Source organism: Natator depressus, chromosome 4 (assembly GCF_965152275.1).
Source record: "Natator depressus isolate rNatDep1 chromosome 4, rNatDep2.hap1, whole genome shotgun sequence".
NCBI lineage: Eukaryota > Metazoa > Chordata > Testudines > Cheloniidae > Natator > Natator depressus.
The window spans coordinates 22627188-22641074 of record NC_134237.1 but is presented as its reverse complement, the minus strand read 5'-3'; the positions used below and the strand labels follow the sequence as shown (position 1 = coordinate 22641074).

Here is a 13887-nt window from a genome sequence, read left to right as displayed (position 1 = left end):
AACTATTATCTTGCATGGCCAGCTCTCACTGTAGGAAACCTACTATCATAAATGGAGTAACACTGGTACACACAGATAGTTTCATTATAAGTGTGTTTCTTGTTATTGTTCTGTCTTGATAAGGCCCTACTTAATTCATGATATTTCAAAAACTGCAATATTAGCTTTCCACTGCAATTCTACAGCAGGAGCCCTTCCACTCTCAGCCCTGGGCAGCAGACAGCGGGAACCCCTGCTCTCAGCCCCGGACGGCCAACACAGGAAAATCACAGAAAAGTAATTATGGACCTTATTACCGCAAATTATAAGATACATTATTACTTTTCTGCAATTTTCCATGGCTTGTCTGCAACTCAGCTTCACTTTTGGGACAATCATCTTACAGTTCAAGTAGGGTCTTATGTACTGAGTAATGTGTACCCAGTCTAGTTTAGTTTATGTGTACTGTGTACCCAGTCTAGTTTTAATTTTCAGTGCATAAGCTATACTGTACATGAGCTGAGAAATAAAACAGAAAAACAGACTATTTAATCCTTCAATATAGAGCAGAATCCTCTTAAACAGCATATGCAAGTGGAAATGGAAATACAGTGATTATTCTAATTATCAGAAGCTCGTACAAATACACTGAGCTGGAAGAAATTCACTCATTTGATAAACTGCTTAAAATTAGCATTGTAAAAGCAATAAGATATTCAAAAACTACTAATTTCTACTGATTGAACCACAATAGTGAAGGTAAGCAGAATGAAATAAACAAACAGGGGTAATTGATTTACTGCCATCCATCCCAATACAGGAGATAATCTGACAAACACTAATTAACACCTATAGGCAACTATGGCTAGATTTGCAGAAGAGATCAAGAGTGACATTTAAATGGACAAGAGACACCATTTATCTATTATTTAGAGTTACTGAAATGCACCGTATTGAATCTATTCTCTGGCACTTGTCCTATTTGAGTGGGTGTGCCCAAAAAGTGGATTCTGCTTTAGTAATGAAAAAAAATTTTGCTATAAGGGCTTATATCTCCGAGTACATCAACATTAATCATGTTTAATGATGCTATATGTAGAAGGATAGAAGAGTGCTTCTGAGTGCCATTGTAGTATAACGGTTTCCACTACAAATTCATACTTTCCATTGGTTTTAGTTCAACCAGAAACAGTGAATGGGATGAAATTTGTCAGTCAAGATCAGTCACATTGGTTTGGTTGTTTGAGATAAAATAAATACTGTTGCATAAAAATGCAATCGATCGGATCCTCAGTTATTGTAATCAATGGAACTACATTGACTTACGCTAGTTGAGGATCCACTATATATGGATAAGAAGGTGAAGTAATAAAGTAAGAAAATTTATATCCGTAAAATCTCTGTCTGTTGACTCAAGGTTCCATGCATGTATGCATAAAACTGGTATCTGGAAAACCTTCAAGTGAAAAAAATATTAACCAAGGGAAAAAAGGTTTCAAAAATAAAGAAGAAATAAAAAGTTAAATACAAATGATATAAATGGGAAAGATTCACAGTTCCCGATCCTGTACCCAGTTAAGTTTGTGGAAGTATTGCCGTTCACCTTGCACACACTACAGACATGTCTACGCTACAAGATTTATTATGTTATGTTTAAACACAATTGCAAACAGTTGACTTGGAGGACACAATACTGACTGTGGTCAGTGTAGGCTCACACTGCTAGGACCTGGGTTTAACCATGACTAGCTGAAAGCAAATTTTCCTTGTCTACAATGACTGCAAAGTTGTGATCAGTACAAAGTCATCAAAATGGAGAGTTTCCAGTTGCAATTAAACACAATAACATTTTCCAGTATAAAGATGCTTTATATAATGTACTCATTTCTAACAACAGGGGTCAACAACAGCTGCCTTTGAACATGTGTTGAAAACTGTTCAACGCACACCAGTGTCAAACCACGTTCAGCATCAGTTTAGAAACTGGAATTACAACCTGCTCTCAGATACATGTGTGCAATATTCATTGACTTTACAGAAAGCCTGCTACTTCTCTCCCACTAACAACAAGTCTTACACTGCAGACTTTACCTGTTGCTAACAAAGGCTGCAGCTGAACCAGAATGGAACATCCTTTGTCCTAGTCTGTTTCATTCAGAATGAGTGATGCAGCAGGCAGGCAGAACCTCTCCCATGAGCCAAATCTAGGCTTACATTAATAAACCTAAACTTGCTTTCCTGCTTCATTATTTTATCCTTGCTCTTTATGCATGGTTTTCAACATCTAAATTCTTCAACTTTATATGCACGTAAAATGAATACCATTGGAGGAATGTTCTGCTTTATCCAAGGATAAAATGGATCTTGTGGTAACAAATCAAAAAGTAACTTCTGGGATCACAATGTCCTCATAACCAAGAAAGGGAGCAGCCCTGGTTTCAAAAGTGATTTAGAGACTCTGAGAACTGAAGTATTTAGCACTTTGAATTTATATATATGAATATATGAAGCACTTTGAATTTACAGGCAAACTGATGTCTTTTTTAAAGCAGTTACATAAAGATCTGTTGTATTCTATTTTGTGAAGTAAAACACTCAATACAATATGGCATTGTCTTCATCAGTTTGGGTACAAGGATACTGACAGATAAGTTCCCTGCTAATTCTCAACAGGCAGGCAAATCTCTGCAAATACTCTAACTACGGTCCTAAGAATTTCCTGTCCACATGTGCACAAAAAATTTAGGGCCCACTGCTGTCAATGGAGAGATTCAGATTCACCGTGGTGAGATCAGACACATAACCATCTCAGCTTCTCAACCCATTCCACACTGAATCTCTAGTCATTTGAATTTCTCCATCTCTCCTTGCTCTTGCACAGTTTACCTACAAACCCACAGAATTGTATTTTGTGTTTAATGTATAATTTATTTATTTATGTTCAAAGTTTGGTTCATATGAGGTACCATAACTGAGCAATAGTGTCACATGCATTCCCAGAATCGAGCCATGATCCTATTTGCGTTAGCATAACAGAGCCAATTTGAACCTGCTTTGCTAATGAGCAAGGAATATCCATGAAGGTCATGTAATTATACAGTTGCGACATGACAGGGAGTAATCCAAGTTTAGTTAGGATAAATCTCTAAATAATGTACCTTGCAATTTGTATGCTACAAATCTGCAATTAGACAGGGTCAGATTTGGATCCCATTTACACCATTATAAATCTGGAGTAACTCCTTTTAAGTAAATTGAGTTTATCTAGGTTTACAGCAGTAGACCTGAAATCAAACTGGACCAGCCTATTAATACTAATGTAATCTATGGAAAAGTTGCCGAATTGAAATAAATGGTTCCAAACTTGTTGTGTAACTGCTGTTGTTGGAGATGTGTTGCATACTTCATTTCTACTTCAGGTGTGTACATGCCCACTGAACCAGAGTTGGAGATTTTTCTCTTAGTGCACCCTCAGCCATCTTGTGCTCCTGCACAAGGGTATAAAGGGTGGAGCTGCCCCAGGCCCTTCTTAGTTCTCTTACCAGCCAGACACTAATATAAAGGAGAAGGAGGACGGGTCATGGAATGGACATGTGCAACACATCTCAACAAACAACAGTTACACAACAGGTTAAGAACGTTTTTTTCTTAGAGTGATTGCACATGTCTATTCCACTTCAGGTGACTCACAAGCAGGGCAATTCAGAGGTGGGTCTGAACGATGACTGAAAAACTACTTGCCCAAACTTGGCATCATCTCTGGAATGCTGACATATAGGACAACGAGTAGTAAAGGTGTATATCAGTGACCAAATTTCAGCTCTACAAATCTCTGTTGTAGACACCTGAGCCAAAAAAGCTGTAAAAGCTGCTTGAGATCTTGTAGAATATGCTACCACCTTGCTTGTGGAGAGGGAGGGTGGTTACATTGGTAATAGCACAGACAAACGCAGGACAAAATCTTCTGTGTTGAAACTGGTAGGCCTCCATCCTGTCTGCAACTGACATGAACAGCCGGGATGATGATCTAAAAGACTTAGTTCAGTCCACATAAACAGCCAATGCCCGTCTAACATCCAAGGTAAGGAGCCTCTCCTCATCCTTTTGAGAATAGGTTTTAGGAAAGAAAGTCAGTAAGTATATGTCTTGAGATACTGGCACCAGGGACAGTGTTCTGGGTTTATTCCTGGACTGCACCAGGTGAAAAAGAGTGCATAAGAACATTTCATTCATGGTCCGTATAAACACTGTGTATGAAATTACCTTTGTTACTTTAAAAGAATTTATACTATGTTCTAACAGAGAATAAATATTTTGTAAGGACTTACCTTTTCTCTTGCCTGATGGCCCAAAGTACACTGGCGAGCCAAGCCATAAAGCCAATTATTTCTGGCAATGTTTTCGAGGGTTATAAAAAACTGTTTCTCAAAGTTTATCATTGCACTATGTAGCAAATGACCCACTTTAATCAAACTTCAGCTATCTTCAAACAAAATAATTACATCTTTAAAGCAAGAGTCTATTAGCCATGCACCAATCCTCTGTATGACATATCACTGAAAGGAATAAAGTCACGTAAATGATATTTATAAATGGCAACTTTATCTATGGAAGTTAGTTCAGACATATAGAAATAGAACAGTAAGGATGAGAATGAACAGTAACAAAAGTTATTTATCCATCAGTCTGTCATTAGAAAGGAGAACAGTGCAGCTGAGTACTAAGCATCTAATCTGAAATATTAGCAATAGCAAACTGAACTACCAATGCAACTCAAGGGGTTCCTTCAAATGAAAGCAACTAGCTCTACGGACTAGATTAGGCAGGTGTCAACTCATTAAATTAATGACACCAGTGGTTCCCAAACTGTGGTCTATGAACTATGAGCAGTCTGTGGAGAGCTAGTTGGCCATAAGATGCTGCCTCTCCTCTTTGTTTCTACCTGAGGTGGTAAATTAAAAGAAGCTAAACGTACATTAAATAGTATCCTAATATCACCTTTCCATGTAAGCAATTACTCTAGTTACCACAGGGATGTCAATCCATCTTTAATGGGAAAAGAGGGGGCTGTAATAGATGATCTCTATGAAGATGTAGTCCACAGTATGAAAAAGTTTGAGAAACTCTGTACTAGTTTTTACATAAGCGTAGCACCATACCTGGAGACTGGGATTTCCTTCAGACGGTGGTAATGATTACACGAACTGTAGCCAAGAATGCACAATGGAACATAACGGATGAGGGAATAAAAACAAAGAAAAAGAAAATGGAATGAAAATGGTAAGAATGCAAATGAAACAAAGATGAATCACTAAACAAAATTAGCACTGGCACCATTGTGGACATTAAAAGGAACGAAATAACCTCATACTTCCTGCCCCATTCACTAACTTTGAGTACAAAAAACACCCTTGTTAACCTCATCTCTTGATTAAGTGCAACTATTACTTATAACTTTGATAATGAAAGGTTAAGTTTCAGTCCATGCTACCTTTCATTATACTTTCTCCCCCTTTTTAATGCACTATTGGCTGTGGAAACAAAGAGCTAGATCCTCAGCTGATGTCAACCATCCTAATGCAATGAAAGTCCCTGGGGCTAGATTAGTTTATAGCTAAGGATCTGGCCCAATATTTTATGTTAAGCTATAAGTACCTGGGGTGATATCCTAGGCCCACTGGTGCACGAACTGGCCTGTGTAGCCCCCTTTGGCATGAATTGAAAGTTCCCTAGTGGACTTCAACAAACAGCTCTAAACTGAAGCCCACTAGAGAACTTTTAATTTGTGCCAGTAGGGGCTACGTGGACCAATTAGTGTGTAACACATGAGTGCACTTTAGAAATCATACCCCGATAGTGTGCATTCCTGCTCTGTGTAGACAAGCCCTAGGTGAAATTTTATTATGTCTTAAGATCTCACCTAAAGCATCCTTATTGCATATTTGTGGTTGTACAACAGAACACAATAAAGACCATGCAGTTGTGAGAGACATTCTGTCATTAGATTTGGGGAGAGTTTACTTCAAATCAGTAAGTGTCATGAATAATTTTCCCCGCTTTTTGCCAGACCCCAGATCTGTTAATCTTTAAAATACACACTACAAGCCCATCTATTCTTGACAGAATTAAGCTTGGAGGAGTTTTCATGAAATGCCTTTATTCGTGGGTGGGCTTTTGATGGCTTTAAGGCCTGCTCTTGTAGATACTCAGATGCACAAGTTAACTTTTCTCACATGCAGAGTCTCAAGAAGTTAAATCTTGATCATAGTGCTTATTTTGGGGGGTGTGTGGGGGTATTTATTTACATGGGAAGAACCATCCATTCTATGATTTTTAAGGTAATTAAGCAAGCTAGTAAGACTGGTGCTCACTGCTTTTCTTATAAACACATAATAAATACATGGATGGATACGTCGTCATATTCTGTATAATTTAATTTCATAGGTGCAATCCGGTGTATTCCAGTTTAAAGGGCTTTTCTCCATTCTAAGTGAAGTCACTAAGTGCTGTCCCTTTCCCTCCTGATATTACTGCAGAATTCATTCTTTTCACCTGTGATAGTCACAGACCTTTCTTGGTATAATTAGATTCTTATTATATCTCTGCCTCTGGACGTTTTCTGATCATTCCAGCCCTAATTCAGCAAAGCACTTGACCACCCGCTTCAATCCATCCCTATTCGGCAAAGCACTGAAGCTTAACTTTAAATACTTGTTTAAGTCCCATTAGAGTCAATAGGACTTATGTAAAAGCTTAAGTGCTTTGCTAAATAGGGATAATTTGCTGAATCAGGGCTTCTAGGAAAATCAGATTATCAGTATGTATAAATATCCATGACAGTGATTAGAGCAAATAAAAAATAAATTCGCTATGGGACTGAACCGGGGACCCAGATCTGACCACCCCTGAACTTTGGAGAAATTTGGATCTTCATGTAAAGTGCGTGGCACAGGCCTATCATGCTGGTATCCCCCCTCCCCCCCCAAACACACACAAGAGAAGACCATTGCATTGAAGTTAAATGAATTCTTTGCATTGGTCTTCACTGCAGAGGATGAGAGGGAGATTCCTACTTCTGAGACATTCTTTTTAGGTGACAAATCTGAGGAACTGTCCTAGATTGAAGTGACAAAGAGGAGTTTTTGGAACAAATTGATAAATTAAACAATTGTAAGTCACTAGGCCCAGATGGTGTTCACCCAAGAGTTCTGAAGGAACTCAAATATGAAATTGCAGAACTACTAACTGTGGTATGTTAAGCTATCACTTAAATCAGCTTCTACACCAGATGAAAAGGAGTACTTGTGGCACCTTAGAGACTAGCAAATTTATTTGAGCATAAGCTTGAAGTGAGCTGTAGCTCACGAAAGCTTATGCTCAAATAAATTTGTTACTCTCTAAGGTGCCACAAGTACTCCTTTTCTTTTTGCAAATACAGACTAATAGGGCTACTAGTCTTATACCAGATGACTAAAGGATAGCTAATGTGACACCATTTTTTAAAAAGGGGGCCAGAGGCGATCCTGGCAATTACTGGCCAGTAAGCCTAACTTAGTACCAAGCAAATTTGTTGAAACTATAATAAAGAAGATTTATTAGCGAAGATGGTCAGGGATGCAATCCCATGTTCCGGGTGTCCTAAGCCTCCAGCTGCTCAAAGCTGGGCGTGAATGACAGGGGATGGATCACTTGATCATTTCCCTGTTCTGTTCATTCCCTGTGAAGCGTTTGGCATTGGCCATTGCCAGAAGACACAACAGTGGGCTAGATGGACCATTTGTCTGACCCAGTATGGCCATTCTTATGTTCTGAGTTACTTTATTGTAGGCAACAGAACGTTTTCCATTTGCTGAGAATGTAGTTTGTATCTGCTATATTTTTTATCTATTAAAGTGCTTCCTTCATTTTTTTTTATTTCATACATATTATTAGGGCAGTTCCACCAGCATAACAACTGAATAAAACTGCAGAGACCAAAGTACATTAAAGTCAATATTTAATAAAAAAACATTAAATGCATTTTTCCTGTTATTCAACTGGTTTGTCAGAAAACCATTAAAACTATTTCTAAAGTAATTGAAATGACTTATTTTCTGAATTGCTAATAACTAGGGTTTTTTTAAAAAGGAAAAAGCCACAGGTCCTCACATATCTTAGTGCATCACCATATATTGTGCAGCTCTATTGATAGTTCAAAGAAGGAAAATGATGGAATTAATTACTGAAAGTTAATTTTTTATGCTACAATTCTCCAGAGTGCACCATTACAGCTTTAAATTACAGAGAAAAGAAGTCTGAAAATAAAACAGAGAACTAAAGCACAGACACACACAAGAAGTGCTGATGTAAAAACGGATATGAATCAAAGAACTGAAAACCATTTTTTTATAGTGTATGAAAATGAAATAGTACAGGACAGTAAAATGAAACAGTAGCCAAGACCACGGAGATTTAGGCAGCACATTTACCATCCTACCCACCAGCTTTTTAATATTTTAATTACAATTGGAAAACTTAGCAGTAGTTTCAATTATGACCATTCTGTTCTGCAGACCAACTTTTGATACTATGCCAGTAAAACCATAATTAACTGATACAATCTAAAAGATGTCTAATATTAATTGGATATTGCTAAGCACTGGTGGAAAAAATCTAAACAAATGGAGTCTAAGCAAGTTGTCTACAATTAACTCCCCATAAGCTCTTATTACAGTGCCCACTGAGGACTGATGTGCGGAATTGCACATCACAAATAAAAGTAATCTTAAATGCAAAAGGACACCAGAATTATGACCTAATTCAGCAAATTACTTAACATAAATGGTCTCATCTGAACGGGGTAGGAGGCGGACTACTCATGTATTTAATATTAGGCACGTGCTTAAGTACCTTGCTGAATCAGGACCCACGAGTATTGTACTGACAGTAAAGTAGATTCAGACCACATTTCCCTTCAACTAGACCACCACACAGAAGTATGCTAATTCAGCATGATGCATTAGCAAAGCGTAGCTGGAATTCAGTTGAAGAATACAATGCTTTTGCATTTTATCCTACATCGTACTGCTAATAGAAGGCTAAATCCTGGCCTTTGCTGCCAAAAGCATGCACAACAGAGGTAACAGAGTACAGCCAGATAAGCATCTGCCACTAGAGAAAGTCTGTCACACGGCAAGATGTCTCAAGAGAAGTATGCACCGTGTGTGTGCGTGTGTGTACGTGTGCGTGCATAGAGGACTCCTTCTTAGTCGGTCATTTATTAAATGCACTGTGTCTGCTTCAATTCAGCGTTTCCCATGCTTTTGAAAGCTGAGCCTCTCTTCAGGAAATTGAAACCAATTGCATCCCCAATGCAAACCTGCCAAATGTTTGCAGAGGCCTACTCATCTTAATTTATACATTTTACACCCCTCCCAACCCAGCCGCATCCTCGCACACAGGGGAAAAACCGGTAAAGGTCTTCATAGCATGACACTTCCTCTCATGCATGCTTCAGTGGGCAGTGAAAAAGTGAACAATGTTGCCATTTAAAGTACCATTACTGACTTCTGAGTTAGCACCTACTGAAATGGCTCATGACTCAAGAGCTATTGCAAACTCAGGAAGACATCACTATGTCAGCTATACTCACTCACTTCTCACATCACTATGTCAGCTATACTCATTTTCTGCATAACCATAACAGAAATGTACTTTTATTGAAATGAAAGATGAGACTCTGGAGAACAATCCAGAGGTATGTCCAGGCCCCCACCCGTGTCCTTTGCTCCTTTTCCAGAAGGAATGTCCCACATTTTGGGAAATATCATTTTAACTGATGCCAGCACGTTTATTTTCTGTCAATATTCATTTAGGGCTAAAGTGTGCCTGTTAGACACAGCTAACATTAAAACGCAGTGTGGAGCCCCAGGGGAAGTATTGGGAGGCATTTTCCCCTACCTTATTCCCATCTCCCGATAGGTCTACAATCTACATTTTCCTATTTTTTTAAATCAATGGTTCACTGAATTTTCTACCTTGTTTTATTGTGTTTATACAACTTACCTACAGCATGCAGAATTATCTGATTTGAGAAAATATCTACTTATCACAGTTTATTTTATTTTCGGAGTTTTCTTGATTTGATCTCACTAAGTTCACAGCAAGGGAAACTTATTTTGCTTCAGCTGGGAAACCACTGGCAGAGCCCAAATGTCATCAAAATAAAAGCTAGTTCACAAATTCTTTGTGGGATATGATTGATAAAACAGAGGCGGGAAAGAATGATAAAGAAAATGCAGCTCTATACCCTCCTCTTTAAAATAAATACCTGTATTTTTTTTAAAAAAAACTAACTCTCTCCCATTTAGTGTGGATGGAAAGTGATGCTCATATAGTCTGAATCTACTCTCAGCCTAAACAGATGTAGGAAAAGGTAACAGGGAGAAGAAAATGGTATATGTTCTTATAAAAGCCATACAACCCTAGGGAGTTATAAATCAAATTCACTGTCTTAATTCTCCAAACTATAAATTATTACTTTTTACCTGAAAAAGACCTCAAGCCTGTTTTCAAATTGACTCCTCCAGTTCTCAACCTATAATCTTGAACCCTGAATTTATACAACCATCTTTTACGGGACTGATTTTCTGAGATATACATTTTTGCCATGCTTTCAGCTTTGTGTCTCAATTAGTGAGGTCCTCCTGTGCATTTAATAAGTGGAGTCTATTGATGTAGCTACAACAATGAATAAGGACAAACACAGGGATGGATTTTAAGCAGCACCACAACTTTATTAAACTTAACCTAGGTAGGGGAGGAACACTACCTGCCCATCTGCCATACTTGGCATTTTAAGTTGTTCCATTGCAGAGGTTATAGGGCTATTACCATATAATGTAATATAACTGATTCTCCTCTGTTTACCTCTATGACTTAGCTTGTTCTTCTCAGTCCTCCCACCCACAAAGAGAGGGTACTGAAAGGCGTGACCTTGGTCCGCAAAGGCCACAAGATCTTCCCCTAACCCATGAGTACAAAGCCCAGCAGCAAAATCCCAGGACTTTTGCTTCTGGGAATTGTTCCTTCTATCCTTTTAGGCACATTGGAAAATGGCTGCAAGTTGCAATGAACTAACAGCCTTACTGAGTGCTACCATTAATTATTAAATTCAATTCCTATTTAATTTAACTGCACCTCAAGGATTTGTGAGGAAGGCAAAAAATTCCCCATGCCTCTGCCAATTTGGCTCCTCTGGGAAGAAAACACCCCTCTGAGCCAGTGATGAGCTGCCAAAATCTTAACAACGGGTTCCCTCCTCACCCTACGAGGGGGTCGTTGCCCACCCACCCCCCCGCGACTCCTGCCCCATCCAACTCCCCTGCATTCCTTGACGCCCCCCCCCAGACCCCTGCCCCATCCACCCCCTCCCCTGTCCCCTGACTGCCCCCAGAACCAGGCAGGAGGGGCTCGTGGGCCACCGTAGTGGGTGCCCACCCCTAAGAGCCAGAGGCATCTGCCAGGGGGCAAGGTGGGGAGTCCCGGTGGTGCTTACCTGGGGCAGCTCCCAGGAAGAATCCGGCAGGTCCCTCTGGCTCCTAGGGGCAGGGGAGCGTAGCTGGGGGGGCAGGGGGAGTGGCCGCTCCCCCCACTGATCACATCAAAAGTGGCACCTTAGGCGCTGACTTCCTGTGTGCTCTGGGGCTGGAGCACCCACGGGGAAAATTTGGTGGGTGCAGAGCACCCACCGGCAGCTCCCCACCTCGCGCCCAGCCCCAGCTCACCTCCGCCTCCTCCCCTGAACACACCGCCCCGCTTCTCTGCACCCCCCCCACCCCCTCCTGGCTTCCCGCGAATCAGCTGTTCGGTGGGAAGCCTGGGAGGACTGAGAAGCAGGCGGTGGCTTCCCACTCAGGCCGAGGGTGGTGGAGGTGAGCTGGGGCAGGGAGCAGTTCCCCTGTGCACCCCCCGGGCGGCCCTCCTCGCACCCCCCCTCCCCCACCCGAGCTCACCTCCGCCTCCCTGGGCCTGAGCAGGAAGCCGCCGCTTGCTTCTCAGCCTGCCCCGGCTTCCAGCGCGAACAACTGATTTGTGGGAAGCCGGGGGGGAGGGGGTGGAGAAGCAGAGCGGGGCGGTGCATTCAGGGGAGGAGGCGGAGGCGGAGCGGTGGTGAGGTGAGCTGGGGCCAGGGGTGGGAAGCTGCCGGTGGCTGCTCTGCACCACCAAATTTTCCCCTTGGGTGCTCCAAGGCTGAAGCACCTGTGGAGTCAGCGCCTAAGGCGGCACTTTTGGCCGGTTAAATTTAGACACCCTTTTAGAACCGGTTGTCCCTCGTGGAACAACCAGTTTTAAAAGGTCTTCTAAATTTAACAACTGGTTCTAGTGAACCAGTGCGAACCGGCTCCAGCTCACCACTGCTCTGAGCCCAAAACAGGCTTCCAATTCAGGGTGAGAAGAGTGGGACTGCTGGCAGAGAGTAAAGAGAGGCTCCACATGGCTCAGGCTAGGCTTTTAGTTAATGAAAGGGGAGGGTGAAGGACCAGTCAAGTCCCTTCCTCTCCAAGCTAGCCAATGAAACTCTGAATGGGAGAGGCACCTCTGCATCCCCTCAGCATGTGTTTTCCTCCCTTATTCAACTGGGCTGTCCCAGCTGCAAGCTACCCCATCAATTTTCCCTCCAAGTGAGGTGGGTAGGTGGCATTTCATGAGTCCACACTGGCTGACTCCCTTACAGTCTACATTTTCAACATGCAACTCTATCCTCTTACGTGATATATTTTCCAACAGCTTCCCCCAGAATGAAGTCAGTCAGTGAAGTCTATGCTGCTTTGGATACTCTTAAACTGGTAAAATATGTTATTTAGCCTCCTGCCATCTTACACTTTCCCAGTAGTAACCAGCTATCTCCAAGAAGGCCTTTCTTGTTCCCTTGCCGTAGGATGAAAACAACAACAACAAACCACTTCCTTTCTATTCCAATACTTGTGTTAAAAGGTCATCAGCAGCACTGTTATATTGCAGATTCTAACTGGGGCACACTATCTTTCTTGGCCTGCTCCACTTTGGAAAGCTTTCAATTATCTTGATTATGTCTCTGTACTGGGGTCAAAAAGTTAGTCTCTAAAGGTCCATTCATTTCTGTTAGTCTTCCCTTTTGCACCAAATGTTATGCAGCGTTTGAAAACCTTGCTTTCTTACAAATGGATTTTCTGTCACATTTTAAACAAGCCTCCAAAATAAAACACTGAGTAGATACACTACTTTTAAAAAACAGCAGCAAAACAATGTATGTCCTACATCCCATGCAAAGTGCATCCTTTACAGAGGGAACGGAAGGGTTCAGTATGATAAGTTATCTTTATGATGACTATTAGGCAATCAGACATTAAGCGTTCCTTTCAGTCTAATATATCTATCTGTATATATTTTTTTCATATTAACATACTTCTTACAGATAGCAGAGAAATAGGTCTATAGGAGTAATCTGAGTGAGAGGATGGTGTCTTGGAGAATTGGAGTAGGGAGGTCATTTCCCATGGAGAAACAGCCTGGAAACCAAAGGGAAGATGGACTGGGGCAGGGAAATGCAAGTGATATGCAGGCAAGATGCTGGAAGTTTAGAAAGGATAGGGAAATGTGTTTGGATGTAGTACATGAGATGTAGAGCCAGGGAGATTTGTGGAACGCCTTGATGTCAGAATGAGACTTTTAAGCTTGATACATGGTGACATAGCAACAATTCTCAACATATTTTATTACACCAGATACTGATACCTCCAGTCATGTTGAATGGCACCTCACTCCATGATTGGTCCCATTGACTTTAATGAATCAAAACCATTCATTTTTGCAGCAACCGTGGATGTCATGGTGACAAAAGGAGCTGTGCAGAGAGAACATTCAGTTTTCAAACTTGTTCAAGAGGGT

At 40.9% G+C, this 13887-nt stretch overlaps 1 protein-coding gene across 4 annotated transcripts in view; it reads right to left on the bottom strand.

The window, feature by feature from the left end:
* The window catches only part of CCSER1 (coiled-coil serine rich protein 1), a 1076341-nt gene that overhangs the window by 117320 nt on the left and 945134 nt on the right, over positions 1 to 13887 (bottom strand). For 2 of the 4 annotated variants that reach the window (XM_074950592.1, XM_074950594.1), the window contains one exon: positions 5139 to 5183. The exons of the other annotated variants lie outside the window; for them this stretch is intronic. In XM_074950592.1, the coding sequence (XP_074806693.1) occupies positions 5158 to 5183 (26 nt within the window). In that variant the 3' untranslated portion in view covers positions 5139 to 5157. The remainder of the gene's footprint in view (positions 1 to 5138; positions 5184 to 13887) is intronic. 4 annotated transcript variants of the gene reach the window in all.